At 41.5% G+C, this 23573-nt stretch overlaps 1 protein-coding gene, 1 long non-coding RNA gene and 1 other non-coding gene across 3 annotated transcripts in view; 1 reads left to right on the top strand and 2 right to left on the bottom strand.

Annotated features, from left to right (window-relative positions):
• The window catches only part of LOC139276445 (uncharacterized), a 66863-nt gene that overhangs the window by 16161 nt on the left and 27129 nt on the right, over positions 1-23573 (bottom strand). The gene's annotated exons all lie outside the window — the stretch shown is intronic.
• LOC139276444 (uncharacterized protein C11orf52) lies at positions 9505-23385 on the top strand. Its single transcript, XM_070894448.1, has 4 exons — positions 9505-9847; positions 17562-17605; positions 19986-20023; positions 21657-23385. Exons 1-4 carry the CDS (start codon positions 9816-9818, stop codon positions 21891-21893), a joined length of 351 nt encoding a protein of 116 aa, XP_070750549.1. The 5' UTR covers positions 9505-9815; the 3' UTR covers positions 21894-23385.
• On the bottom strand, positions 19548-19654 carry LOC139276621 (U6 spliceosomal RNA). Its single transcript, XR_011595959.1, has one exon. It is a non-coding gene; the product is annotated as a U6 spliceosomal RNA (small nuclear RNA).

Below are 23573 nucleotides of genomic sequence, written 5' to 3'. Positions count from 1 at the left end.
GGGGGGGGGGGGGAGGGGGAGGGCAAGAGATTTGGCAGCGGGGGCGGGGGGGAAAAAGTTTTGATCCGGCGGGGTGGAGGGGGAAGAGTTTTGATCCGGCGGGGGAGGGCTCCCGCACCGGCTGAGGTGGGCCCGCTGTGGGTCTCTTCCCTCCCCCCCCCCCCATTAAGATGCCACGTTCACCACCCACCACCCCCAGACACCCCTCCCCCAGCTTGCTGTGTTGAGCCGTCTCCCTCCCTCCCCCCGCCACTCCCTCCCCTCAGATGCCGCATCCTCCTGCACCTATCCCAGGCCGAAGGGACTCCTGCACGACCAGCCACTGCCAAGTTTAGTTGAAGGTAGGATTTACTTCAGTTCTTTATTTGTAAATTTAATTACTTCAGTTCTTTATTTTTTATTGAATGCTTATTACTCTTTGTGCTTTGTTTGGTGCTTGGCGGTGCTTTAAATGTAGTTACTTGCGCTGATTCTTTAACTCTAGGTAAGGTTTTTCTGTGCAGACAGAAGTGGCAACATACGCTGGCCTAAGTTAGTTTGGAACAACTATTTGCTGGCCAAACTCGCTTAAATGGCCAAAAACAAGCGTAAGTGGCTGGGAATGCCTCCTTTTGAAAAAAAAAACAAAATAAAAAAAAAACCAACTCACTTACACTGGCGCAAATTAAATGGCCAGAATTGCAACTAAAACTATACTCCAGAAAAATCAAGTTGTTCCAAAAAAATGGAGCAACTCCTGGGGAAATTTCGGCCCTCAGTATTGTTATGGAGGGAATTCGAGGAGTTTGATTCTTAGTCTACTTCTTTGTAGCGGTTTGGTACAACTGAGTGACTTGCTAGGTCACTTTAGAGGGCAGTTAAGTGACAACCACATTGCTGTGGGTATGGAATCACATATAGGCCAGACCGGGTAAGGACGGCAGATTTCCTTCCCGAAAGGACATTAGTGAACCAGGTGGGCTTTTACGACAATCCAGTAGTTTTGTTCACCATTACTGATACTAGCTTTTTTATTTAATTGAATTTAAATTCCCCAACTGCGGTGGTGAGCTTTGTACTCGAGTCTCCCAGATCATTAGTCCAGGCATCTGGATTACTAGTCCAGAAACATAACCACTATGCTACTGTATCCAGTCTAAATCTAGTACTAGTTATTTTTGCAAACGCACATTTCAATTCTGTTTGATGAGTCATGAGGAATTTTACAATATACATCAAGACATGTTATCCTATATATTGTTAGATGTGTATCATATTTTACATTTTGAAACATTTCAAATGTGAATTTCATGACCCACTTGCTCATTTCTTTTATCTGGAATGCAACAGAATGTGAGGAGAAACAAGACAAAAAATTTAAATAATATCATATTCTACTAGCATGCTTGACACTTCCTGACCTTAGTTGTGGATATAGACCTAAACCTCACCATTCACTCTGAAAAAATAGGCTGTTGTGATTATCAGTGGTTTGGTACTAATGCAGAATGTCAGTCTGTTGTTTATAGACTCAGTTCTCACAGAAAACAGATTTATCTGAATGTACCGATGATGTTTTCTACTGACATAGGCTTCTTCATTTAATCTTCCGCTGGCATAAATGCTGAATATCAGCATTCCAACACCAGGCATTTGTCAGCTATTCCAAAATGACTAATGTGTGAAATGAAACTCTTGTTGTAATCTGCCAATATTTGAGATACATAAAAAGTCTGTACTGGAAGGGACTTCACTGGACTGGTTCGGAACAGGGTAGATAAATGCATGTAGGCTGAACGAAATTAAGTAAATTCATTTATGAAACTTTGATTAAGCATTTTACACAACCATGGGAAAATGAATGTTTAGATTCCTATAAGGTAAAGTGCGGCCATCTGCAGTAAGAATTCAGGCAGGCAAAATAAAAAATAAATATGAATTGTCTTTAATATGGACATCATATGGGCCTTTATATGTCCAGAAAGAAAGAAAGACTTGCATTTATATAGTGCCTTTCATGACCACATGACATCTCAAAGTGCTTTATAGCCAATGAAGTACTCTTGGAGTGTAGTCACTGTTGTAATGTGGGAAACGCGACAGCCAATTCGCACACAATAAGCTCCCCCAAACAGCAATGTGATAATGACCAGATAATCTGTTTTAGTGATGTTGATTGAGGGATAAATATTGGGCAGGACACCGGAGATAACGCCCCTGCTCTTCTTCGAAATAGTGCCATGAGATATTTTACATCCACCTGAGAGGGCAGACGGGGCCTCGGTTTAACATCTCGTCTGAAAGACAGCACCTCCGACAGTGCCATGCTCCCTCAGCACTGCCCTGCAGTGGCAACCTAGATTTTTGTGCTCAAGTCTCTGGAGCCCGAGGCGAGGAGGCTACCCACCCAACCACGGTTGTCACTGGTACAGAGGGGTTTGGATTTGCACTGATGCTAAACTTGTGAAATGTGAATCACTCTGGTGTCAGGTTGGGCCCAGACTCTAGTTTCAAGCTGCATTTACACTAAAGCTGTAGCACCAGCTTTGCAGCAATGCTACAGTTATAGTGTGGATGCAACCGTAAAGAGTTAAGCTGTATGTAAATTTTTCTCAGGTCTGCATTTATTGTATCAAATAAGCATATCCAGGCTATTCATTTTGTACTCTACGTTTTAAAACAATTTTTAAATGTGTAATGAGTACTGCTTTGCCAGCTCTGTCAGTTTCACTGAATGCTCTCAGGCAGACTGACCTTTGAAAGCCTGAAACTGACTGCGAAGGAATGCAAACTGGATTAATTATTAAAAAGAAGCAAATAGCAGAATTAAAACTCCAAATCAATGGTGCTGCAAATTCTAGATCATTCTCACATGCCGTGCCAATCCCGTATTCAGGCTATTTATTGCAATAATATGTTGTGCTCAGGGTTTTGCTGCACTTGCTAAGTAAGCATTGAATGAGGTGATGTGGTGATGGAGTATGTCTGTAATTCTATGCATGGTGATTCATTTTGTATTTCCTGCCCACCATTACAGGGGAAGTGCACAGCGGAGGCAACATATTTTCCTAAAGAGATAACACAGGTGTGCATTCATGTGCCTCTTAGTTGCCAAATGCATAGAAGCACTATGCAAGTCATCTGCCTGTCCCCTCCACTGGGGGAGTGTTGCATGGCGTGAGAGACAAAGCAAATGTGGCTCCTTAAGGATGAAGGAGACACAGGGTTGTATTGAGACTCTCCCCAACTTCTGTCTGAGGCTCAACCAGACTGTTTGCAACCTTTGAACCTGAAATGAGCTTTCGACCACATATCTGCAGCATAACTATGACCGCCTATTTCTACCTTCGTAACAACGCCTGTCTCCGTCCTTGCCTCAGCTCATCTGCTGCTGAAGCCCTCATCCATGCTTTTGCCACCTCTCGACTTGACTATTCCAACGCACTCCTGGCTGGCCTCCCACATTCGACTCCTCGTAAACTAGAGGCGATCCAAAACTCGGCTGCTTGTGTCCTAACTCGCACCATGTCCCCGGTCCTCGCTGAGCTGCATTGGCTCCCGGTTAAGCAACGCCTCGATTCAAAATTCTCATCCTTGTTTTCAAATCCCTCCGTGGCCTCACCCATCCCTATCTCTGTAACCTCCTCCAGCCCCACAACCCCCTGAGATGTCTGCGCTCCTCTAATTCTGCCCTCTTGAGCATCCCTGATTATAATCGCACAACCATTGGTGGCCGTGCCTTCTGTTGCTTGGGCCCAAGCCCTGAAATTTCCTGCGTACACCTCTCCGCCTCTACCTCTCTTTCCTCTTTCAAAATGCTCCTTAAAACATACCTCTTTGACCAAGCTTTTTATCACCTGCCCTAATTTTTCCTTATGTGGCTTGGTGTCAAATTTTGAGGGCATTAAAAACACAAATTATACAAGTGCCCCCTGGCTAAATGGGGGGGAGGGGGGGGCACTAAAACCGGCACAATGAAACAAATTAAACTTTAGACAAAAAACATCGAATTAAAATTTGCTTGCCGGGGGCGATGATGCACTCCAGTCCCTCCGGCGCCCACCTCTCGCGGAAGGCCGCGAGCGTACTGGTGGATGCCGCGTGCTCCATCTCCAAACCTGTGAGCATACTCACAGGTGCATACGTTACATCTTCCATATTCCAGAGACATCAATAACAATGCTGACACCTTCACTGACATTCCAGCTACGATTGGTTAAATGATCTCAAACCAGTGATCTTTCCACATGGTGTATTTGCCCAATGCACCACTGGGAGCCTAGCTGTAGGGAGTAACATTTATCCATTAACAAGGCCCACTGTGTAGAGTGGGGCTCCTGTTAGCTCTGGAGGGGAACTGAAAGAAACTGCGAGAAGTCTCTATCTTGACCATGCTGCCCTTGGGACAACAGTGTAAGTTGTTGTGAGGGCAAACTGCAGAAAATACAGATTTTAAAAAGTACTGTCATTTTGCTTCATGTAAGTGGATGGAGGTTGAGTGATTAGTTAGGCTAAATTTCTGCCTGTAATCCCCTGCACCTATGCATTTTTTTATATTACAAGGATATTTTAACTTCTTTGCCACCATGTTGTAAAATGATGCATCGTCATCATCAGGAAGGTCACAGAACATAAGAACGTAAGAAATAGGAGCAGGAGTAGGCCATACGGCCCCTCGAGCCTGCTCCACCATTTAATACGATCGTGGCTGATCCGATCATGGACTCAGCTCCACTTCCCCGCCCGCTCCCCATAACCCCTTATTACCTTATCATTTAAGAAACTGTCTATTTCTGTCTTAAATTTATTCAAAGTCCCAGCTTCCACAGCTCTCTGAGGCAGCGAATTCCACAGATCCACAACCCTCTGAGAGAAGACATTTCTCCTCATCTCAGTTTTAAATGGGTGGCTCCTTATTCTAAGATTATGCCCTCTAGTTCTAGTCTCCCCCATCAGTGGAAACATCCTCTCTGCATCCACCTTGTCAAGCCCCCTCATAATCTTGTACGTTTCGATAAGATCACCTCATTCTTCTGAATTCCAATGAGTAGAGGCCCAACCTACTCAATCTTTCCTCATAAGTCAACCCCGTCATCTCTGGAATCAACCTCGTGAACCTTCTCTGAACTGCCTCCAAAGCAAGTATATCCTTTCGTAAACATGGAAACCGAAACTGCACACAGTATTCCAGGTGCGGCCTCACCAATACCCTGTACAATTGTAGCAAAACTTCCCTGATTTTATACGCCAATTCCTTTGCAATAAAGGCCAAGGTTCCACTGACCTTTTTGATCACTTGCTGTACCTGCATACTAACCTTTTGTGTTTCATGCACAAGTACCCCCAGATCATGCTGTATTGCAGCACTTTGCAATCTTTCTTCATTTAAATAATAATTTGCTCTTTGATTTTTTTCTGCCAAAGTGCCTGACCTCACACTTTCCAACATTATACTCCACTTGAATGACACATTTTTGCCCACTCACTTAGCATGTCTATGTCCTTTTGCAGATTTATTGTGTCCTTCTCACACATTGGTTTTCCTCCTATCTTTTTATCGTCAGCAAACTTGGCTACGTTACACTCGGTCCCTTCTTCTGTCATTAATATAGATGGTAAATAGTTGGGGTCCCAGCACTGATCCCTGTGGCACCCCACTAGTTACTGATTGCCAACTCGAGAATGAACCATTTATCCCGACTCTCTGTTTTCTGTTCGTTAGCCAATCCTCTATCCACGTCAATATATTACCCCCAACCCCGTGAATTTTTATCTTATGCAGTAACCTTTTATGCGGCATCTTGTCAAATGTCTTCTGGAAGTTCAAATGCACCACATCCACTGGTTCCCCTTTATCCACCCTGTTCGTAGAACATCAGATTATTCAGATGATGATACGGGTATGGCACCACAGAGGTTGTGTTACTGGACTAGTAATCCAGAGACCTGGACTAATGATCTGGAGACATGAGTTAAAATCCCATAATGGCAGCTGGAGAATTTAAATTTAATTAAAAATAAATCTGGAATCAAAAAGCTAGTATTAATAATGGTGACCATGAAACTACTGGATTGTCGTAAAACCCCATCTGGTTCACTAATGTCCTTCAGGGAAGGAAATCTGCCGTCCTTACCTGGTCTGGCCTATATCTGACTCCAGACCTACAGCAATGTGGTTGACTACCCTCTAAAATGGATGAGCAAGCCACTCAGTTGTACTCAAAGTAGGCAACTCACCACCACCTTCTAGAGGGCAACTAGGGATGGGCAATAAATGTTGGCCTTGCCAGCGATGCCTACTCCCGTAAAATAATTTAAAACATTTGCAGAGGAATTCACCATTCTCTATTCACGTTAGTTCTATTTTGCCAAGTAATTTCTATTATTTCATTCTTTTTTTACTATAGTTCAACCATTCTTCCTTTCCACCTCTTTTTTGTGGTTTTCTTCCATTGTTTTTGATGTTACTCCCACCCAGCATACTATTTCCTGACTAACAGTACAGATAGGTGACCTGCTCTGGAGTCACTGCCGTGTCTAGGGTGTTTTCTCTGTTATTTCCCTCTCCTAGGAGATTGTGTTACGTTATGAGAAAGGTTTGATGGACCAGCTCATTTTTTTTTTCCTATCCATCTTTTTTGTACGTTCGTATGTCCAAGTGTATTGTTTTATCTGGATGTTTGCAACTTATGAGCTTCCTTTTTAGAGAGCTATTTCTTCATATTGTCAGTGTCAGCCATGGCTCAGTGGGTAACACCCTCGCCACTGAGTCAGAAGGCTGTGGGTTCAAGTCCCATTCCAGGGACTTGAACACATAAATCTAGGCTGACACTCCAATGCAGTGCCAAGGGAGTGCTGCACTGTCAGAGGTGCCATCTTTCGGATGAGATGTTAAACCGAAGCCCCGTCTGCCCTGTAAAAGATCCCATGGCACTATTTCACTGGCTGTAAAGCACTTTGAGACATCCGGTGGTCATGAAAGGCACTATATAAATGTAAGTCTTTCTTTCATATCAGGATATTTCACATCCATTAAACCAGAGACTTCTCTTCCCTCCTTCGACACCCTCTCTCCTTTCCTCCCCTTGCCTACTAATTCCAGTCATCTCATACAAATATTGTCATTTTAGTATTTTCGTATGTCTTGTTGTTTCTGTATATTCTTTTTGGGAACAATGCTTTGGGACTGGCTGTGCATGGAATTGGTGGATGGGATTTAGAGGCAAAACAGCATAATCTAGTGTTGGGAAGACTGCAAGACAAGTAGATTCTCAATTTAACAGCACTTCTAGCTGTGCCTGCTCTCAGTTTCGAAAGAGTTTCTTGGTGTTACCCAGGTGTGAGAAAATCGTGATACAAGAAGCACATTTGAAAAACAGACATCCACAATTGGCACAAGCTTTTTATTATATTCTCAAGATAAGGATATAGTTTCCATGGTTCAAAGGTTTCGAAGGGAAAATTTCAAATGGGTTATATTTGAATTGTTTTGATTACTTGTGACCAAAGATGGAATAATTTCTCAAAAGTTTTGGTAATTATTATCCATCAATATCAATTGCTCAATACATAAGAGTTGCACTGTCATAGTCATGCAAAGAGGAAGGATGTTATCTGTATAAATTGTAAAGTCCATTAAGGCAGCATCCAGGCTTATTCAAACAACAATTTAAGAAAACAGAAAAACTTGCATTTATATAGCACCTTTCACAATCTCAAGATGTACTAAAGCAATTTACAGCCAATTAAGTACTTTTTTTGAAGTATTGTCACTATTCTAATGTAGGAAACGCAACAGCCAATTTGCACCAATTCGATTCACATTCACAAACAGCAATGTGATAAATAACCAGATGATCTGTTGCTAGTGATGTTGATTGAAGGATAAATATTGGCCAGGACACCGGGGATGACTCCCCTGCTCTTCTTCATATAGTGCCATAGGATCTTTTACGTCCAACTAAGAGAGCAGTTTAACATCTCATCCAAAAGACAGCACCTCCAATAGTGCATCACTTCCTCAGTACTGCACAGGAGTGTCAGCCTATATTTTAGTGCTCAAGTCTCTGCAGTGGAACTTGAACCCATAACCTTCTGACTCAGAGGCAAGAGTGCTACAAACTAAGCCATGACTGCTACCATATTTGCATTTATAGATGGGCTTTAAAGTAGAAAATGTCCTGAGACACAAAAATAATCAGACAAAAATGGACGTGGAGCCAAAGACACAGATATTAGGATGAGTGATCAAAAGCTTGGTCAACGAGGTTGGTTTTAAGAAGGATTTTAAAGGAGGAGAGGGAGGCAGAGAATTTTAAGGAAGGAATTCCAGAGCGTAGTGTGGAGACAGCTGAAGGCATGGTCGCCAAAGGGGGGGGGGGGGTGTGAAGAGAGAGGAGATGAGAAAGAGGCCAGTGGCAGAGGAATGAAGAGTGCTGAGGGAGGAGGTTTGTAGACTGGGGAAAGTTTGATATTGGGAGGAACTAGGCCATGATAGGATTTAGATATGACAATGAGAATTCTAAATGGCAAGTGTTGGAGGAGGACCAGGAGCCAATGTAAGCCTGCAGGGACAGAGATACTTATACCTATCCATATATGAACAGGACTAAAGTAGTACAACAACATCAACTATTTGTATTTATATAGCGCCTTTAACGTAGTAAAACATCCCAAGGCGCTTCACAGGAGCGTTATAAAACAAAATCTGAGACCAAGCCACATAAGGAGAAATTAGGGCAGGTGACCAAAAGGTTAGCCGAAGAGGTAGGTTTAAAGGAGCATCTTAAAGGAAGAGAGGTAGAGAGGCAGAGACGTATAGGCAGGGAATTCCAGAGCTTTGGACCTTGGCAGCTGATGGCACGGGCACCAATGGTGGAGTGATTAAAATTGGGGATGCACAAGAGGCCAGAATTAGAGGGGCGCCGATATCTTGGAGGGTTGTGGGGCTGGAGGAGATTATAGAGATAGGGAGGGGGCGAGGCCATGGAGGGATTTGAATACAAAGGATGAGAATTTTAAAATCTAGGCGTTGCTTAACCAGGGGCCAATGTAGGCCAGCGAGTACAGGGGTGATGGGTGAAGGAGGTTGGCGCGAGTTAGGACATGGGCAGCCGCGTTTTGGATGAGCTCAAGTTTACGGAGGGTAGAACGTGGGAGGCCAGCTCGGAGAGCAAACAAAAGTCATATAGCCATCAGGTGTCATTCAATGGGTATAGACACCTGAGCGATACCATGGTGAGCATTAGGACCTAGGGAAGGAAGAAAGCATTGCATCTCAAACATCATCTTCAATCATGTGTCCAGTTTGGAGAGGAAAGGACGCCCTCTACTGAGGCCAAAGAAGAAGCAACTAATAAAGGCAAAGGAAGCTGGGGTTAAATAAAGTTCACATGAGCCAAATATTTTCCTTTGTACAGTTCGTTCTGCTCTTCTACATGAACCTGAAATATTGTGAAATTGACATTTGTAAAAATATAATCCCCGCCTCTCTCTAACACGTAAAGCAAACACGCACAGCGACGGGAAAGGAAAAAATAAATCGGAAGGATTGAAATCATGATCAGAAAAATGCTGGATAGAAATAGATGGTACACCTGCTGTTGGTGAATATATAAAAGCCCCCTTTTCCCTAGACTTGCTGGTACCTTTACCCGTCCCTTGCTAGTTCTACATTTAGTAGACGGTAAATCGCGACCAGTCTTTTCCCAGTCACCTGTCTCCGTACCAGAACGGTACGGAGTAAATAAGGAAATAAAAGTCGCACAAACTTTACTCCCGGCAACTGACGCGAAGCAGCGACAGGGGAGTGTTGATGGCACGACGCCGAGGAGGCAATGGGAAACGTCCTCCGCCTCTGCACAACCAAGTAAGATTCTTTAATGTTTTAAATAGACGTAGTTATTTGCGCTTTGAAAGTTTTCGGAGCCGTGCCTACAATTGATCTACTTCAGTAAGCAGCCAGTGCTCGAAGTCCTGTCAAAGTTAAATGCGCGTCTATTTCGATTCCATTGTCAATTTCCTGATTGATCAGTTACAAGAGCAAGACATGTTTTTTTAAATCTGTGAAGATTGCTCAGACTTGCTGCGCTTTTTTTTAAAGCCTTTTGGAAATATGAGCTCGATTAGGAGATCCGGGGCCTGACTCGTCTTTTAAATATTTAGCTCTCATTGCTGTTTTTCAGGCCAGAGAGAGGGAATGGAGCATTTATTGTAAGCACAAAAGTTTCAAATGAAGGGACGCTTAATATTTTATTAACCTATCTGAAGTAACCGTGAACTGAATATTACACCTCTGCAACTCAGATGATGTGAAAACTTTGTAAAAGTTTGTCTGTGTGTATGTAAAACTGCTGTCTAAAGCTTGTTTTAACACGGAATTTTTTGGGGGGAGGGGTAAAGCTGAGGTTAATAATGAATGATTCTAAATAAGTTGGGGTTTTCAGCTGGTAAACAATGTGAAGAATTTGGGATAACCATGGGTGTGACAAGGGCGTATTGGTTCTGTGAGAATTACAGAGGAGCTATTAGCAAACAACAAACAGGGGCATTGGATTTATTCACAGACTATAAAGGAAAGGATGAACAGACTGGGTCTCTTTTCTCTTTAAAAAAGAAGGCTGAGGGGTGACCTAATAGAGGTCTTTAAAATTATGAAAGGTTTTGATAGAGTGGATACAGAGAGAATGTTTCCACTTGAGGAAGAGCAAAACTAGAGGTGATCAATATAAGATAGTCACCAAGAAATCCAATCGGGAATTCAGAAGAAACTTCTTTACCCAAAGAGTGGTGAGAATGTGGAACTCGCTACCACAGGGAGTGGTTGAAGCGAATAATATAGATACATTGAAGGGGAGGCTAGACAAGCATATAAGGGAGAAGGGAATAGAGGGTTATGCTGATAGATTTAGATGAGGAAAGACAGGAGGAGGCTCGAATGGAGCTTAAACACTGGCATGGACTGGTTGGGCCAAATGACCTGTTTCTGTGTCGTATGTCCGATGTAATCCTATGTAAAGACACACAATTTCCATGTCTTTTTTAGACATGCTGTGTAAACTTTTTCACAGAACCATAGACTAGTACAGCACAGAAGGAAGCCATTCGGCCCATCGTGTCTGTGCCGGCTCTTTTGAAGAGCAACCCAGTCAGTCCCGCTCCCCTGCTCTTTCCCCATATCCTTGCAATTTTTTTCTCCTTCAAGCATTTATCCAGTTCCCTTTTGAAGGCTACTATTGAATCTGCCTCCACAACCGTATCAGGCAGCACATTCCAAATCCTAACCACTCGTTGTGTAAAAAGGTTCTTCCTCATGACTTTGATCAATCGCATTAAATCTATGCCCTCTTTTTTTTCCCATTTGGAAAGGAAGCGGAGCTCTGTGTTACTTTATTGTGGTGACATTACATACAAGTGATGCAATGGTGTAATTTAAGTCATCACGGTGAAATTTTGAAACATCATTCTTCATTAAGATGCATCTTTAATAAAGAGTTAGCAATGGGTAATTTCCAGGGCAGGCTCAGTTCTTGGAATAACCCGGAACAGACTGTTCTAAAAATTCTAATCTTCAGTTGGACAATTATGTTCCAGCAGATACAGTCCTTGAATGTGTTCCTTATATTATCAAAACACAGATAAAGCGAATACATTGTGTAACACGAGATTCTGTTGGCACTATAATTCATCCTATAATTTCCCTTTAAAGCATAAAAATGCAAATGTACATATTTTTGAAACACAGAAACACACACACAGCAGGAATGGGGTTCTGAAGTTGCATGTTCAGCCATGAACTCATTGAATGGCGGTGCAGGCTCGAAGGGCTGAATGGCCTACTCCTGCACCTATTTTCTATGTTTCTATGTCTATGTTTCTAGAGTAAATAAACCAATATCACATGAAAATAGTATCCTTATTTAATGTCGCGATACACTGCAAGGGCTAGAACTAACTTGGTCACTCAGTACTAAAAACTACTCCTCACTTCCCCCAGAATATTGCATCTATCAATTTGTCACTGCTAGTTTAAATTTCTCCATAACTTACATGGTGTTAGCCAGTGGCTCGTTGGTAGCACCCTTGACTCTGAGTCAGAAGGTTGTGGGTTCATAGAACTACTCCAGAGACTTGAGCACAAAAGCTAGGCTGATACTCTAGTGCGGTACTTAAAGAGTGCTCCACTGTCAGAGGTGCCATCTTTTGGATGACACATTAAGACGAGACCCTGTCTGCTCTCTCAGATGGATGGAAAAGATTACATGGCACTATTTTGAAGAAGAGCAGGGGAGTTATGCCCGGTGTCTTGGCCAATATTTATCCCACTAAAATCACTAAAACAGATTATCTGGTCATTATCACATTGCTGTTGGAGGTAAAGCTTGCTGTGCGCAAATTGGCTGCTGCATTTCCTACAACAGTGACTACACTTCAAAAAGTACTTCATTGGCTGTAAAGTGCTTTGGGATGTCCTGATGTTGTGAAAGGCAAGTCTTTCTGTTATTACATGCTGGCAGCTCAATTGATGAAGCTAACTTAGACTTAGCTCTTTGACTCGTCTCAATATTTGTAAGTTGAATCCTACCAGATCATGATTTTAATAATATCTCTTAAGTGGAGTGATCTGCATAATGCAACTTGTGCATGTACAGAACAGCTGTCACTAAAGGTGCGGAGGTATGCAAATGAGTAAGAGTGTGAGCGACAGTACTAGTAAGACTGCAACAACAGATAATGTCCTGTACCATTTCCATATATACAGCTGTCTGTTTCTGGCTGGTAATACATTCAAAGCCTCCATGATAAAGTGCAACATCCCATCCGGCACCTGGGAATCCCTGGTCCAAGACCGCCCTAAGTGGAGGAAGTGCTGAGCACCTCGAGTCTCGTCGCCGAGAGCATGCAGAAATCAAGCACAGACAGCGGAAGGAGCGTGTGGCAAACCAGACTCTCCCACCCATCTTTTCCTTCACTGACTGTCTGTCCCACCTGTGACAGAGACTGTATTGAACTGTACAGTCACCTGAGAACTCACTTTTAGAGTGGAAGCAAGTCTTCCTCGATTTTGGGGGACTGCCTATGGTGATGGTAATACATTCAACAATGGCACAGCTCCTTTTACCAACTCACTGTATGGTATCATAAAGTGGTTTAAAAATAGAGATTCACTCTCATAATTCCCTAAAATGTGAGATTTTGATCTGGGCCAGGAAAGCAGTAAATTGAGTTAGACACTTGCTTAGCAAAAAACTGACCTGCCTCCTAACATACCAGCTCCCTACTGTCAGTGTTCGAGAAAGAACCACAATGTGAAACATGGAAAAAATTGCTCCTCTGCAATTCACAAAGACGCTTCCAGCACCACTAAAATACAGTTGGTGAACTTTACAAGCAAACACAAAACATATCTGCTTTCAGATATTTTCAGCACCTCATTGTTTGTGCTCCATCCAGAGGGAGGTGTGACCATGCAGTGACATCAACTGTCAATACAGGAAAGCTTTTATTGAAATACTGGTATGACATTTCACCTACTAAATAGGAATTGGTACAATTCTGCCAGTCTTTCTGTGCTGTCAGCAATTACCAGGGTCAAATTTGTAAGTCTACTGTCTCCAGTTGTGCCAAGTAATTATACACATTTAAAAAAAAAAATACCTTGTGAAAAAAACCAGAAAATAATTCATCTGCTTTCGACATACTGTGGAAACTGCACTGACTTGTATGACAGGTTCAAGGTTTATGGTGTCTATTTTCAACTTCGTAACATCACCCGTCTCCGCCCTTGCCTCAGCTCATCCATTGCTGAAATCCTCATCCATGCCTTTGTTACCTCTCGGCTTGACTATTCCCGCATTCTACCCTACGTAAACTTGAGGTCACCCAAAACTCGGCTGACCGTGTCCTAACTCGCACCAAGTTCCATTCACCCATCACCCCTGTGCGCGCTGACCAACATTGGGTCCCAGTTAAGCAAAGCCTCAATTTCAAAATTCTCATCTTTGTTTTCAAATTCCTCCATGGCCTCGCCCCTCCCTATCTCCATAATCTCCTCCAGCCCTGCAAACCCCCCCCCCCCCCTCGAGATATCTGTACTCCTCTAATTCTGCCCTCTTGAACATCCCTGATTATAATCGCTCAACCATTGGTGGCTGTGCCTTCAGTTGCCAAGGCCCTTAGCTCTGGAATACCCTGCCTAAACCTCTCCGCCTCTCTACCTTTCTCTCCTCCTTTAAGACGCTCCTTAAATCCTACCTCTTTGACCAAGTTTTTGTTAGTCTGCCCTAAGAAGGAAGTAAAATAATTCGGCGGGAGGGGTGAAGGAAATCAAAGGCATGGCCAAAGAGAGAGGTATTTAGAAGGGTTTTGAAGGCAGGGAGAAAGGTAGCATGGCATTTTGAAAGAGAGTTTTGGATAGGGACACAACAGCTGGAAATGTAGAATATTACAGTGGTGGCCATTTTCACTCATTTTCCTCCAGAAAAATAACATTGAAAAAGTAAAGGTTCAACTTTTTGGCCTTGTTTCTCATATATAGAATTATAGAAATTTATGGCTCAGAAGGAATCATTCGGCTCATCGTATCTGTGCCTGCTAAAAAAGAGCTATCCAGCCTAATCCCACTTTCCAGCTCTTGGTCCGTAGCCCTGTAGATTACGGCACTTCAAGTGCATATCCAAGTACGTTTTAAATGTGATGAGGATTTCTGCCTTTACCATCCTCTCTGGCAGTGAGTTCTAGACCCCCCCACCACCCTCTGAAAAAAATTCTCCTCAACTCCCTTCTAATCCTTCTACCAATTATTTTAACTCTCTGCTCCCTGGTTGTTGACCCCTCTGCTAAGGGAAATAGGTCCTTCCTATCCACTCTATCTGGGCCCCTCATAATTTTACACATCTCAATCAAATCTCCCCTCAGCTTCCTAGGTTCCAAAGAAAAATGACCTAGCCTATCCAATTTGTCCTCATAGCTAAAATTCTCCAGTCCTGGCAACATCCTCATAAATCTTCTCTTAAACAGTAGAGTAGAGGCTACATTATAAAGTCCCATGGTTATGATTTGCGTCCCACTAGTGGGCTAACCTTGATATCTCGCGAAGTCTGAGTAATGGTTCCCTCCTGAGGTGGGAAATAAGTCATATCCCACGGGTCTTCATAATGTATCCTGATTGTACCATATGTTAAAATTAATTGGTTAAAGTTAATTAGGCAAAGAAGCACAAAATAAGGGTTTAATTGTGCAGCATATTCCTTTGTGGGTTGATCCAGTGGAGCTGGAGGCAAAGCAATTGCTAATTATGTTCCTGTGGCATAGGTTCAGAATATTGATATTTTGTCCAAAGGAAAGATTAGTTCCAGTAATTAGAATGTGAAGTCAACATCATGAAATACAAAATATGATATATGGATACTTCTGATGCTTTATTGTATTCTATTTTTCTCATTTTAAAAAAAAATAATTGTTTGATTTTTGGGCAAAGATCATGTGTATTTTGCCCATGCCCATTTTTGGGTCTTCCTTTGCCATGCCTTCACTCTGTGCTTGCTCTTGCTGGCACAGCTGAATTTCGGAAATTGTTCTACATAAGAACATAAGAAGTAGGAGCAGAAGTAGGCTACCTGGCCCTAATGCGTCTGCCCCGCCTTTCAATTAGATCATGGCTGATCTGATCATGGACTCAGCCCCACTTCCCCACCCACTCCCGATAACCCTCGACTCCCTTTTCCTTCAAAAATCTGTCTATCTCCACCTATCTATCTGTGGCTCCAGTTCCATGTACAAACTTTTTGCTGGAGCTACAATACGTTGTACTAACGGACACCATCCGCTATTGTCTTTTTCACAACTTATGTTCCCAGGTAAAATTAAGATCTTCAGTTATTAAACTTTCTGACCTTGTGAAAGAAATCCAAAAAATGAGCAGTAAGTGTTTTAAAGGACACTAAGCCATTCCAAGTTACTCTTGTACACAGTCCGGTGGCTTGGTGTCAGCTGTAGCTCAGTTGGTAGCTTGCGTGCCTCTGCAGCGGGAGGTTGTGGGTTCAAGAGCGAATCGAGCACATAATCTAAGCTGACACTCCAGTGCTGAGGGTGCGTTGCACTGGCAGAGGTGCCGTCTTTCGGATGAGACGTTAAACTGAGGCTCCCATCTGCCCTTTCGGGTGGATGTAAAAGATCCCATGGCACTATTCGAAGAAGAACGGGGGAGTTCTCCCCCTGGTGTCCGGGCCAATATTTATCCCTCAATCAACACCTAAAAACTTTTTTTTCCTATATCCATGCTGCCACTGCCCCTTTAAATCCCATGCCTTCAATTTTGCTAATGCCTATTATGTGGCACTTTATCAAATACCTTTTGAAAGTCTGTGCACAATATCAACTGCAGTACCTTCATCAACCCCACTCCGTTAAAGAGTTCAAATCAAGTTTGTCGGACACCACTTGCCACTTGTGCTAATCTTTATTCTAGCGAGCTAACTTTTATGAACTACCCTATGGAATTCCAGTAGATTAGTGAGGTATTATTTATTGAATATAAAACTTTGCCATTTTCCTATAATGATTTTTGTGCTCTTTAGATAACCATTGTCTTGTAAGATGCATTCAAAACATTTTCCCCACCACCAATGTTAAACCAGTTGGGTGATTTTTCCCTGATAGTTCACACTCCCTTTTAAATATTCGCCACCTCCAGTCATCAGATGCAGCTTCTGTATTTCAGAAGCTCCCAAAAGTATTGAATGAAGCAGTTAGATTGCAGCTTGAGCATTAATGCTGTGTCAAAATGAATGCAAATTGTACTATAAATATGACGGATGTGCAGGAACCTTCAAATTTATGCCAGGAATATAAATGCAGCTGATGTAACAGCAGCCTAAAGATACCTCATGTTTTAAAGAAAGAATTTATAAAGCTTCTTTCACATTCTCAGGACATCCTAAAATGCTTCATAGCCAATGAAGTGCCTTTGAAGTGTAGACACTGTTGTAATGTTGGGAAAATGCAGCAGCAGCCAAACCAGAACAGGGGACTTGCATACTGCCTACCCGTCCCGATTTGACTGACTTGACTAATTTTTAAATTGCAGGCGGCAAGGGCACCTGCTTGAAGCCGGCGGATCCTTCTTTAAATATACAGATCAGGCTCCAATAACATAATCGGGCCAGACTTTAAGATTAACCTGAGGCTTCTCCACCAAGTCAAAGCTGACGGAAGATGGATCAAGGTGGCCCACAAGTTTCACTGTGGGTCAAGAGAAGTAGGACTGATCCTCTGGGCTCCACAAGGACACCTTGCACCTCCCCTGCCAAGGGCTTCCCCCTCCTCCAAACAAGAAAACTATGTGAGTCCCCCACCCGCCCTGAGCGGGCATAGAAATGAAGCCTCAGGCAGCGTCGACATGCAAGCTTACTACTTGCCGCGCCCCCCCCCCCTCAAATATTTGTGCAATGATCTGTATGCGACCTCTGAGTAAAATCAGCCCCAATATGTTCTCTGCAAATATGTATGTAATATTTTTTTAAAAATACAAAGAACTTTAATTACAAAATTTCCACTGACTTAAGAATATTTTTCTCCAACAGGAACAAATCCAAAAAAATCAAAAAATCAAAAAACAACAGTACAGGTAAGTGAATGGATAAACCAGTAATTTGTCAGAAAACAGAAAATGCTGGAAATACTCAGCAGGACAGGCAGCATCTGTGGAGAGAGAAAAAGAGTTAACATTTCAGATCGATGACCTTTCGTCATCGATTATTGATTCAATTTTTTTGTGGGTTTTCTTTCCTGTATTATTTATTCACTTTTATTCAGTCACGGGATGTGGGCCTCGCTGGTAAGGCCAGCATTTATTGATCATCTCTAATTGCCCTTGAGAAGGTGGTGGTGAGCCACCTTCTTGAACCACTGCAATCCCGATAGTGAAGATACTATCACATTGCTGTCAGGAGGGAGTTCCAGGATTTTGACCCAGCGATGATGAAGGAACGGCCGATATATTCAAGTCAGAATGGTGTGTGACTTGGAGGGGAACTTGGAAGTGGTGGTGCTCCCATGCACCTGCTGCCCTTGTCCTTCTAGGTGGTAGAGGCCGTGGGTTTGGGAGGTGCTGTCGAAGAAGCCTAAGCGAGCTACTGTAGTGCCTCTTGTAGATGCTACACACTGCAGCCGTGTTGTGCCGGTGGTGGAGGGAGTGAATGTTTAAGGTGGTGGATGGGGTGCCAATCAAGCAGGCTGCTTTGTCCTGGATGGTGTTGAGCTTCTTCAGTGTTGTTGGTGCTGCACTCATCCTCCTTTACCACTGATAGTTGCTCATACCATCCACATTACTGGCCCAACAGGATTAAGGACCTGCTTCCAATGCTGGCTGGTTTAAGGTGTGTGAGAATGTACCAGGGTGATTTACCCTCCAGTCTGCTCCCACCTGTGGGAAAGCACTTCCCCTTGATAGTACAGTACATTCATTGTAAAGGAAACCTCCCTGGTGTCCTGACCAATATTTATCCCTTAACCAACATCACTAAAAAACAGATTAACTAGTCATTATTTCATTGCTGTTTGTGGGACCTTGCTGTGCGTAAATTGGCTGCTGCATGTCCTACATTGCAACAGTGACTACACTCCAAAAGTACTTTATTGGCTGTAAAGCACTTTGGGACATTCGGAGGGGTGAATGGGGCTATAGAAATGCAAGCGTTTCTTTACTTTAAATGTGTTGTATCACTCAATACAGACCACTAGGTGTCACTGTGCACAAATTAGGAAAGTTAATGTTCTTTACTTTATTGATCGTGCCACCAGGTGGCTGGAATTGAGTACAAGAACTATTCTAGCTTCAAATCAAAATGATCTGCTTTATGAAAAGAGAAGTGGAAAATTTTAAACAGAGAACAAAAATGTGCAGAGTGTGCAAAAATGAAATAAAGGGAAAAAATTGAAAGCCTTGAAAATGTTGATAAGCTAAGAAACCACCAGTGACAATGGCTTTTAGTCCACATGGGTACCGAACCAATCATTCACAAAAATATTTGGCTGTTGAATGTCTTCTTTGAGTGTCCCCCTCATGGCTGAACTTAGAAGGCTATGTCCTGCGATGATCCTGCACCAGTGTTGCAGTAGTATCTCTGTATGGGCACATTAAAGCACATCCTCATGTGGAACACATCTGGTATGATCATATATTTATCAGATCTGAAGCATTTTCTTAGTCGAAGTTTGTGAAATTATTTTATAATTTTTTTTTAAGTATCTTAAAGTTTGCATTATGAATGGGTTGTTGCATCGCACATTGGTGCTTGAAAGTATTGTGCCTCTTGGCAGTCGGATAAAAGTTCATGGCCGTTCTTCCTTATGTTGTGAGCCCCTGATATTACCACTGCTGTTAAAGAGACATGGAGCAAAAGCTAGATACTTCCCCACTAAGAGAAAGGGAAAAAAATTGATCAACAAATCAATGTGTGATTTAAGAACATAAGAAATTCGAGCCTGCTCCGCCATTCAATAAGATCATGGCTGATCATCGACCTCAACTCCATTTTCTTGCCCGATCTCCATATCCCTTGATTCCCAAAAATATGGAACGCGTCACGAATTTGCGTGTCATCCTTGCATAGGGGCCATGCTAATCTTCTCTGCATCAGTCCAATTTTAGTATATGTGCTGCCGAAGCAAGCACTACATGCTGACAAACTTAAAACAGATTTTTTTAAATTTATTCCTGGGATGTGGGCGACGCTGGCAAGGCCAGCATTTATTGCCCATCCGTAATTGTCCTTGAGAAGGTGGTGGTGAGCCACCTTCTTGAACCGCTGCAGTTCGTATAGTGAAGCTAAAGCCTGAACTTCCTTTCAATTGGGGACAGGCCTGTCCTCAAAGTCAATAGAATAGAATAGAGGAATCCGAACCTTTGGTGACACATTTTTAAAAGTTGTGTTAATCACAGTTTCAAAGTTTCTCCAGTTTTCTTCAAGTATGACACTAATTTTTTTTGAACATTTTCTTTATAGGTTCTGAGACCAGGGCAGGAATTGGTAAACGTGTACAGGTAATAGTAATGTACAATGCAGATTAAAGATGGAAGTTTATAATACCCCTACAGTTTATCATCTTGACAGACAGAAAGTATGCAATTATTAAAAGTTGCTGGAGGCAGATCTTGCACTTCACTATTGGTGAAATCTCCCAAAGACTTCCGCATGCTGATAATACCCTGAAAGTATCTCCAAAATGTTTACTTGTTAGAGATACTTAAGACTAGCTGGTGTTAATTTTGTTTTACATAAAACATTTTAAGGTTTCAGGACTCAGGCTTCTTATTATCCTTTAAGTAACAAATATTGTGTAGGAAACTAAAAAACACGACTGATTATAGATTGCATATGCAAGTCAAACATTGCACATTTAAAGTATTTTTTAGTTCATTTTTATTCTGTGTTGGGTCCAGACAGAACTAGGACAAGCTAAACAAAGCTAAGAGTTAGAAAAAAACAATGGTGCAAGGCACGATAAGAGAATGTTTCAGTTTTATATAACTTATCTAATCAGAATAACATATAATTATTTAGTAAGGTTACTTGGGCAACATTCACAGCTCCCTTTCTACTAAAGAATTTAAGGTAAATTATTGCATAACTCATGAAATTATAATTCTCATAGAAAACGTTACATTTTAACAAAATAACTGAAGACACAGTGCTCTGACCACAATAGGAACAACTAAGTAATGTTCACAGGAATTAAACAGAGAAAAAAATAAGAAAGAAAATATGGAAGAAGTTGAATTTATATAGTGTCTTATCATATCTGCATGGAGTCCTATAGCACGTCACATCCAATAGATTACTTTCTGAAATGTGGTGACTGTTGTTTGGATGAACACAGCAGTCAGTCAGTTTGTCCATCAAGATTTCACAAACAGATCAGATGGATGACTAGTTAATGTGTTTTTGCTGGTGTTGGTTATGGGAATGTTGGCTCGGGCACTGAGAAAGCTCCATGCTCTTCTTTAAATTGGATCACTTATATTGATCTTATTTTGATGCCTCATTCAAAGGATGGCACATCCAAAAATGTCACTCCCTCGGTAATGTACTGAAGTGTCAGGCTAGATTATGTTTTCAAATTCTAAATAATATTATGATAGGAATTAAAGGGTGAATGAATTCTCTACTTTTACTTCTCTGTGGTGAAGCCTTGCCCTCCAGGAGTACTTTATCAGGAAATTGCGTGCTCCTTTCGGTTGGGACGTTAAACCGAGGCCCCGTCTGCCCTCTCAGGTGGACATAAAAGATCCCATGGCAGTATTTCGAAGTAGAGCAGGGGAGTTATCCCTGGTGTCCCGGCCAATATTTATCTCTCAATCAACATCATTGAAACAGATTTTCTGGTCATTATCACATTGCTGTTTGTGGGAGCTTGATGTGCACAAATTGGCTGCCGCTCTTCCTTCATTACAACAGTGACTACACTGCAAAAAGACTTCATTGGCTGTAAAGCGCTTTGGGACATCCGGTGGTCATGAAAAGTGCTATATAAATGCAAGTCTTTCGTATTCCTGATTTTCCATCCATTATGGCAAATGTAGTAAAAACATATAAAAATGAAATGCTTTTCAGTACCGCAGGATAATGGCTTTCATATTCAAAATCACATTTTCTTTCTTATTTCTATACTGAAAGGTACATGAAGACTTTCATGCCTATGATGAAGTAGCTCTCGACATACCAGTATATGCAGTAGTGAATAAAAAGAAGCCAGAAAATATCCACTATGCTGAAGTTCAGGTGGCACGAAAGGGAGCTCGGAGATCAGTCAAGCAAATTAAGGCGAGACAGAAAGAAAACGCGACAGAATATGCAACAATAAGTTTCACTCCTGTGGCAAAATATGACAGAAAAAATGGAACTCTAGTCTAAGTCCAGACAAATGCTGTACAGAAAAAATATCTGTCCTGTTTTTTTTAAAAAGGATATTTATCTACTGTTGAAATATACAAAACTGGTTGTGACCTTGTTAAAATATTATTTTCTGATAACCTGAAACACTTTGTTGCTGCTTATTTTAACTATATAAATAAGCAAAAAAAAACTGCACCTTTATAATGGTACAGATATGTATATTGCAGCACTTCTCATAATACAGCTTCTCATTGACTAGCCATTAGAAAAAAATGAAATTAAAAATATGCATCTTATAATGTGCCTTTTATATGACATAACAGTTGTAGAAAAAGCAAATCTTTTGAAATTTTTACATTTGATTACAGTATGATATTATTTTAAAGATTTTGGTTTAAACCGTTTTTCCCTATTGAACAACACAGTCTGTATTTAATGGAATAATTTAGCACTTTTGGGTGTGTTTCAAGGCAGCAATCTAATTGAGAGGTTCAATATCATCGTAAACTGTGAGCGAAGATTTTGTGGATTATATGAACCTTAAGGTTAGATTACAGTCTTAAGAAAAGGTGCTACAATTTTGGCCTTGTTCTAATCCATATCAGACTTGTATTGTAAAAAGTTCCTCTTTCTGCCAACATTCAGGGTCCTATTTAAATGATTTTGGGGAGTCTTAAGTCACTTTCTATTGGGCCCACGTCCACTGAACATAACTAAGTGCTAAATTATCAACAGTTATCACTCTGAATGAAATGATGGCTGATATAGGAACTGGGTAAAATCAATAGGGCAATTTCCTCTGACATTGGGTTTAAGCCACATTGTTGGAGCAATATAAAGGCAGTTTTACACTGTAGCTGACCCATACTATACGTGAGCATGAAGTGCTCAATGCTGACACTAGGGTACAAAAACTGAAGAGAAATGTCCATTTCTCATCACATCTTTCAACTTGTGAACAAAACGCACCGACATTGAATAACAATCTCTAAGTTTCTCAATGACCTAAGTCAACAGTCAACATCTGGAATGGCTGCATTCTGCTAAAATTTGAAGAATTCCTACTGTTTTCAGAATGTTCAGTGCAATGCCAAATGGCATTAACAGAAGGTTATTACACTTTTAAGTTGCATACTGTAGAGTATTATATTAGCATGATGTAGATATATAACATCTGTTACATAAGAAAGGACGAGTTCTGATAAAATGAACAAAAACATATTTTGGATTGGAAGCCTTACTGAAATTTTCAGTAAAGGAGTATTTTAAAACAACACAACTTTCTTTTTGTTCCTGTCCTTGGTTATAAGAGATTGAATCCTGAAGGAAAAATCCATCCTACCATATTAAGCCATGTGTGGGTAGGCTGTGGTGTGCACTGGGATGAATTTGCACTTGATTAATCCTTACTTGATGATGAATTATCTGAATATTTGTGCAATGGTCTGTATGCTAGAAACATTTCAATGATTGCATGTACAGAGATTGTAAATATATCAATTTAAAAATATCAGTATTGTATACTTTTCTCAGTGGTCTGGGCTCTAGAGGTTGAAAAGGGTGACGTCAATTTTGAGGTGTTCAGATTGGGTTACATATATTACATGTTTTCTCGATTTTATTTTATACAATGATAGAAGATTGTCGAAAGTCTGATTTACTTCAGTTATTGCTACAGTTGTAACTTCAGGTGTTCTG

The sequence above is a fragment of the Pristiophorus japonicus genome, chromosome 11 (assembly GCF_044704955.1).
Source record: "Pristiophorus japonicus isolate sPriJap1 chromosome 11, sPriJap1.hap1, whole genome shotgun sequence".
Lineage (NCBI taxonomy): Eukaryota > Metazoa > Chordata > Chondrichthyes > Pristiophoridae > Pristiophorus > Pristiophorus japonicus.
Note: the sequence above shows the minus strand (reverse complement) of the source record. Positions and strands in the feature narration are given on the sequence as shown.

Bases quoted from the DNA above. Each gene is read 5' to 3' on its own strand.
- LOC139276444 (XM_070894448.1), top strand. From the start codon at position 9,816: ATGGGAAACGTCCTCCGCCTCTGCACAACCAA. The intron at 9,848-17,561 runs GTAAGATTCTTT...TTTCTCCAACAG, and splicing joins CTCCGCCTCTGCACAACCAA to GAACAAATCCAAAAAAATCA. The intron at 17,606-19,985 runs GTAAGTGAATGG...TTTTCTTTATAG, and splicing joins ATCAAAAAACAACAGTACAG to GTTCTGAGACCAGGGCAGGA.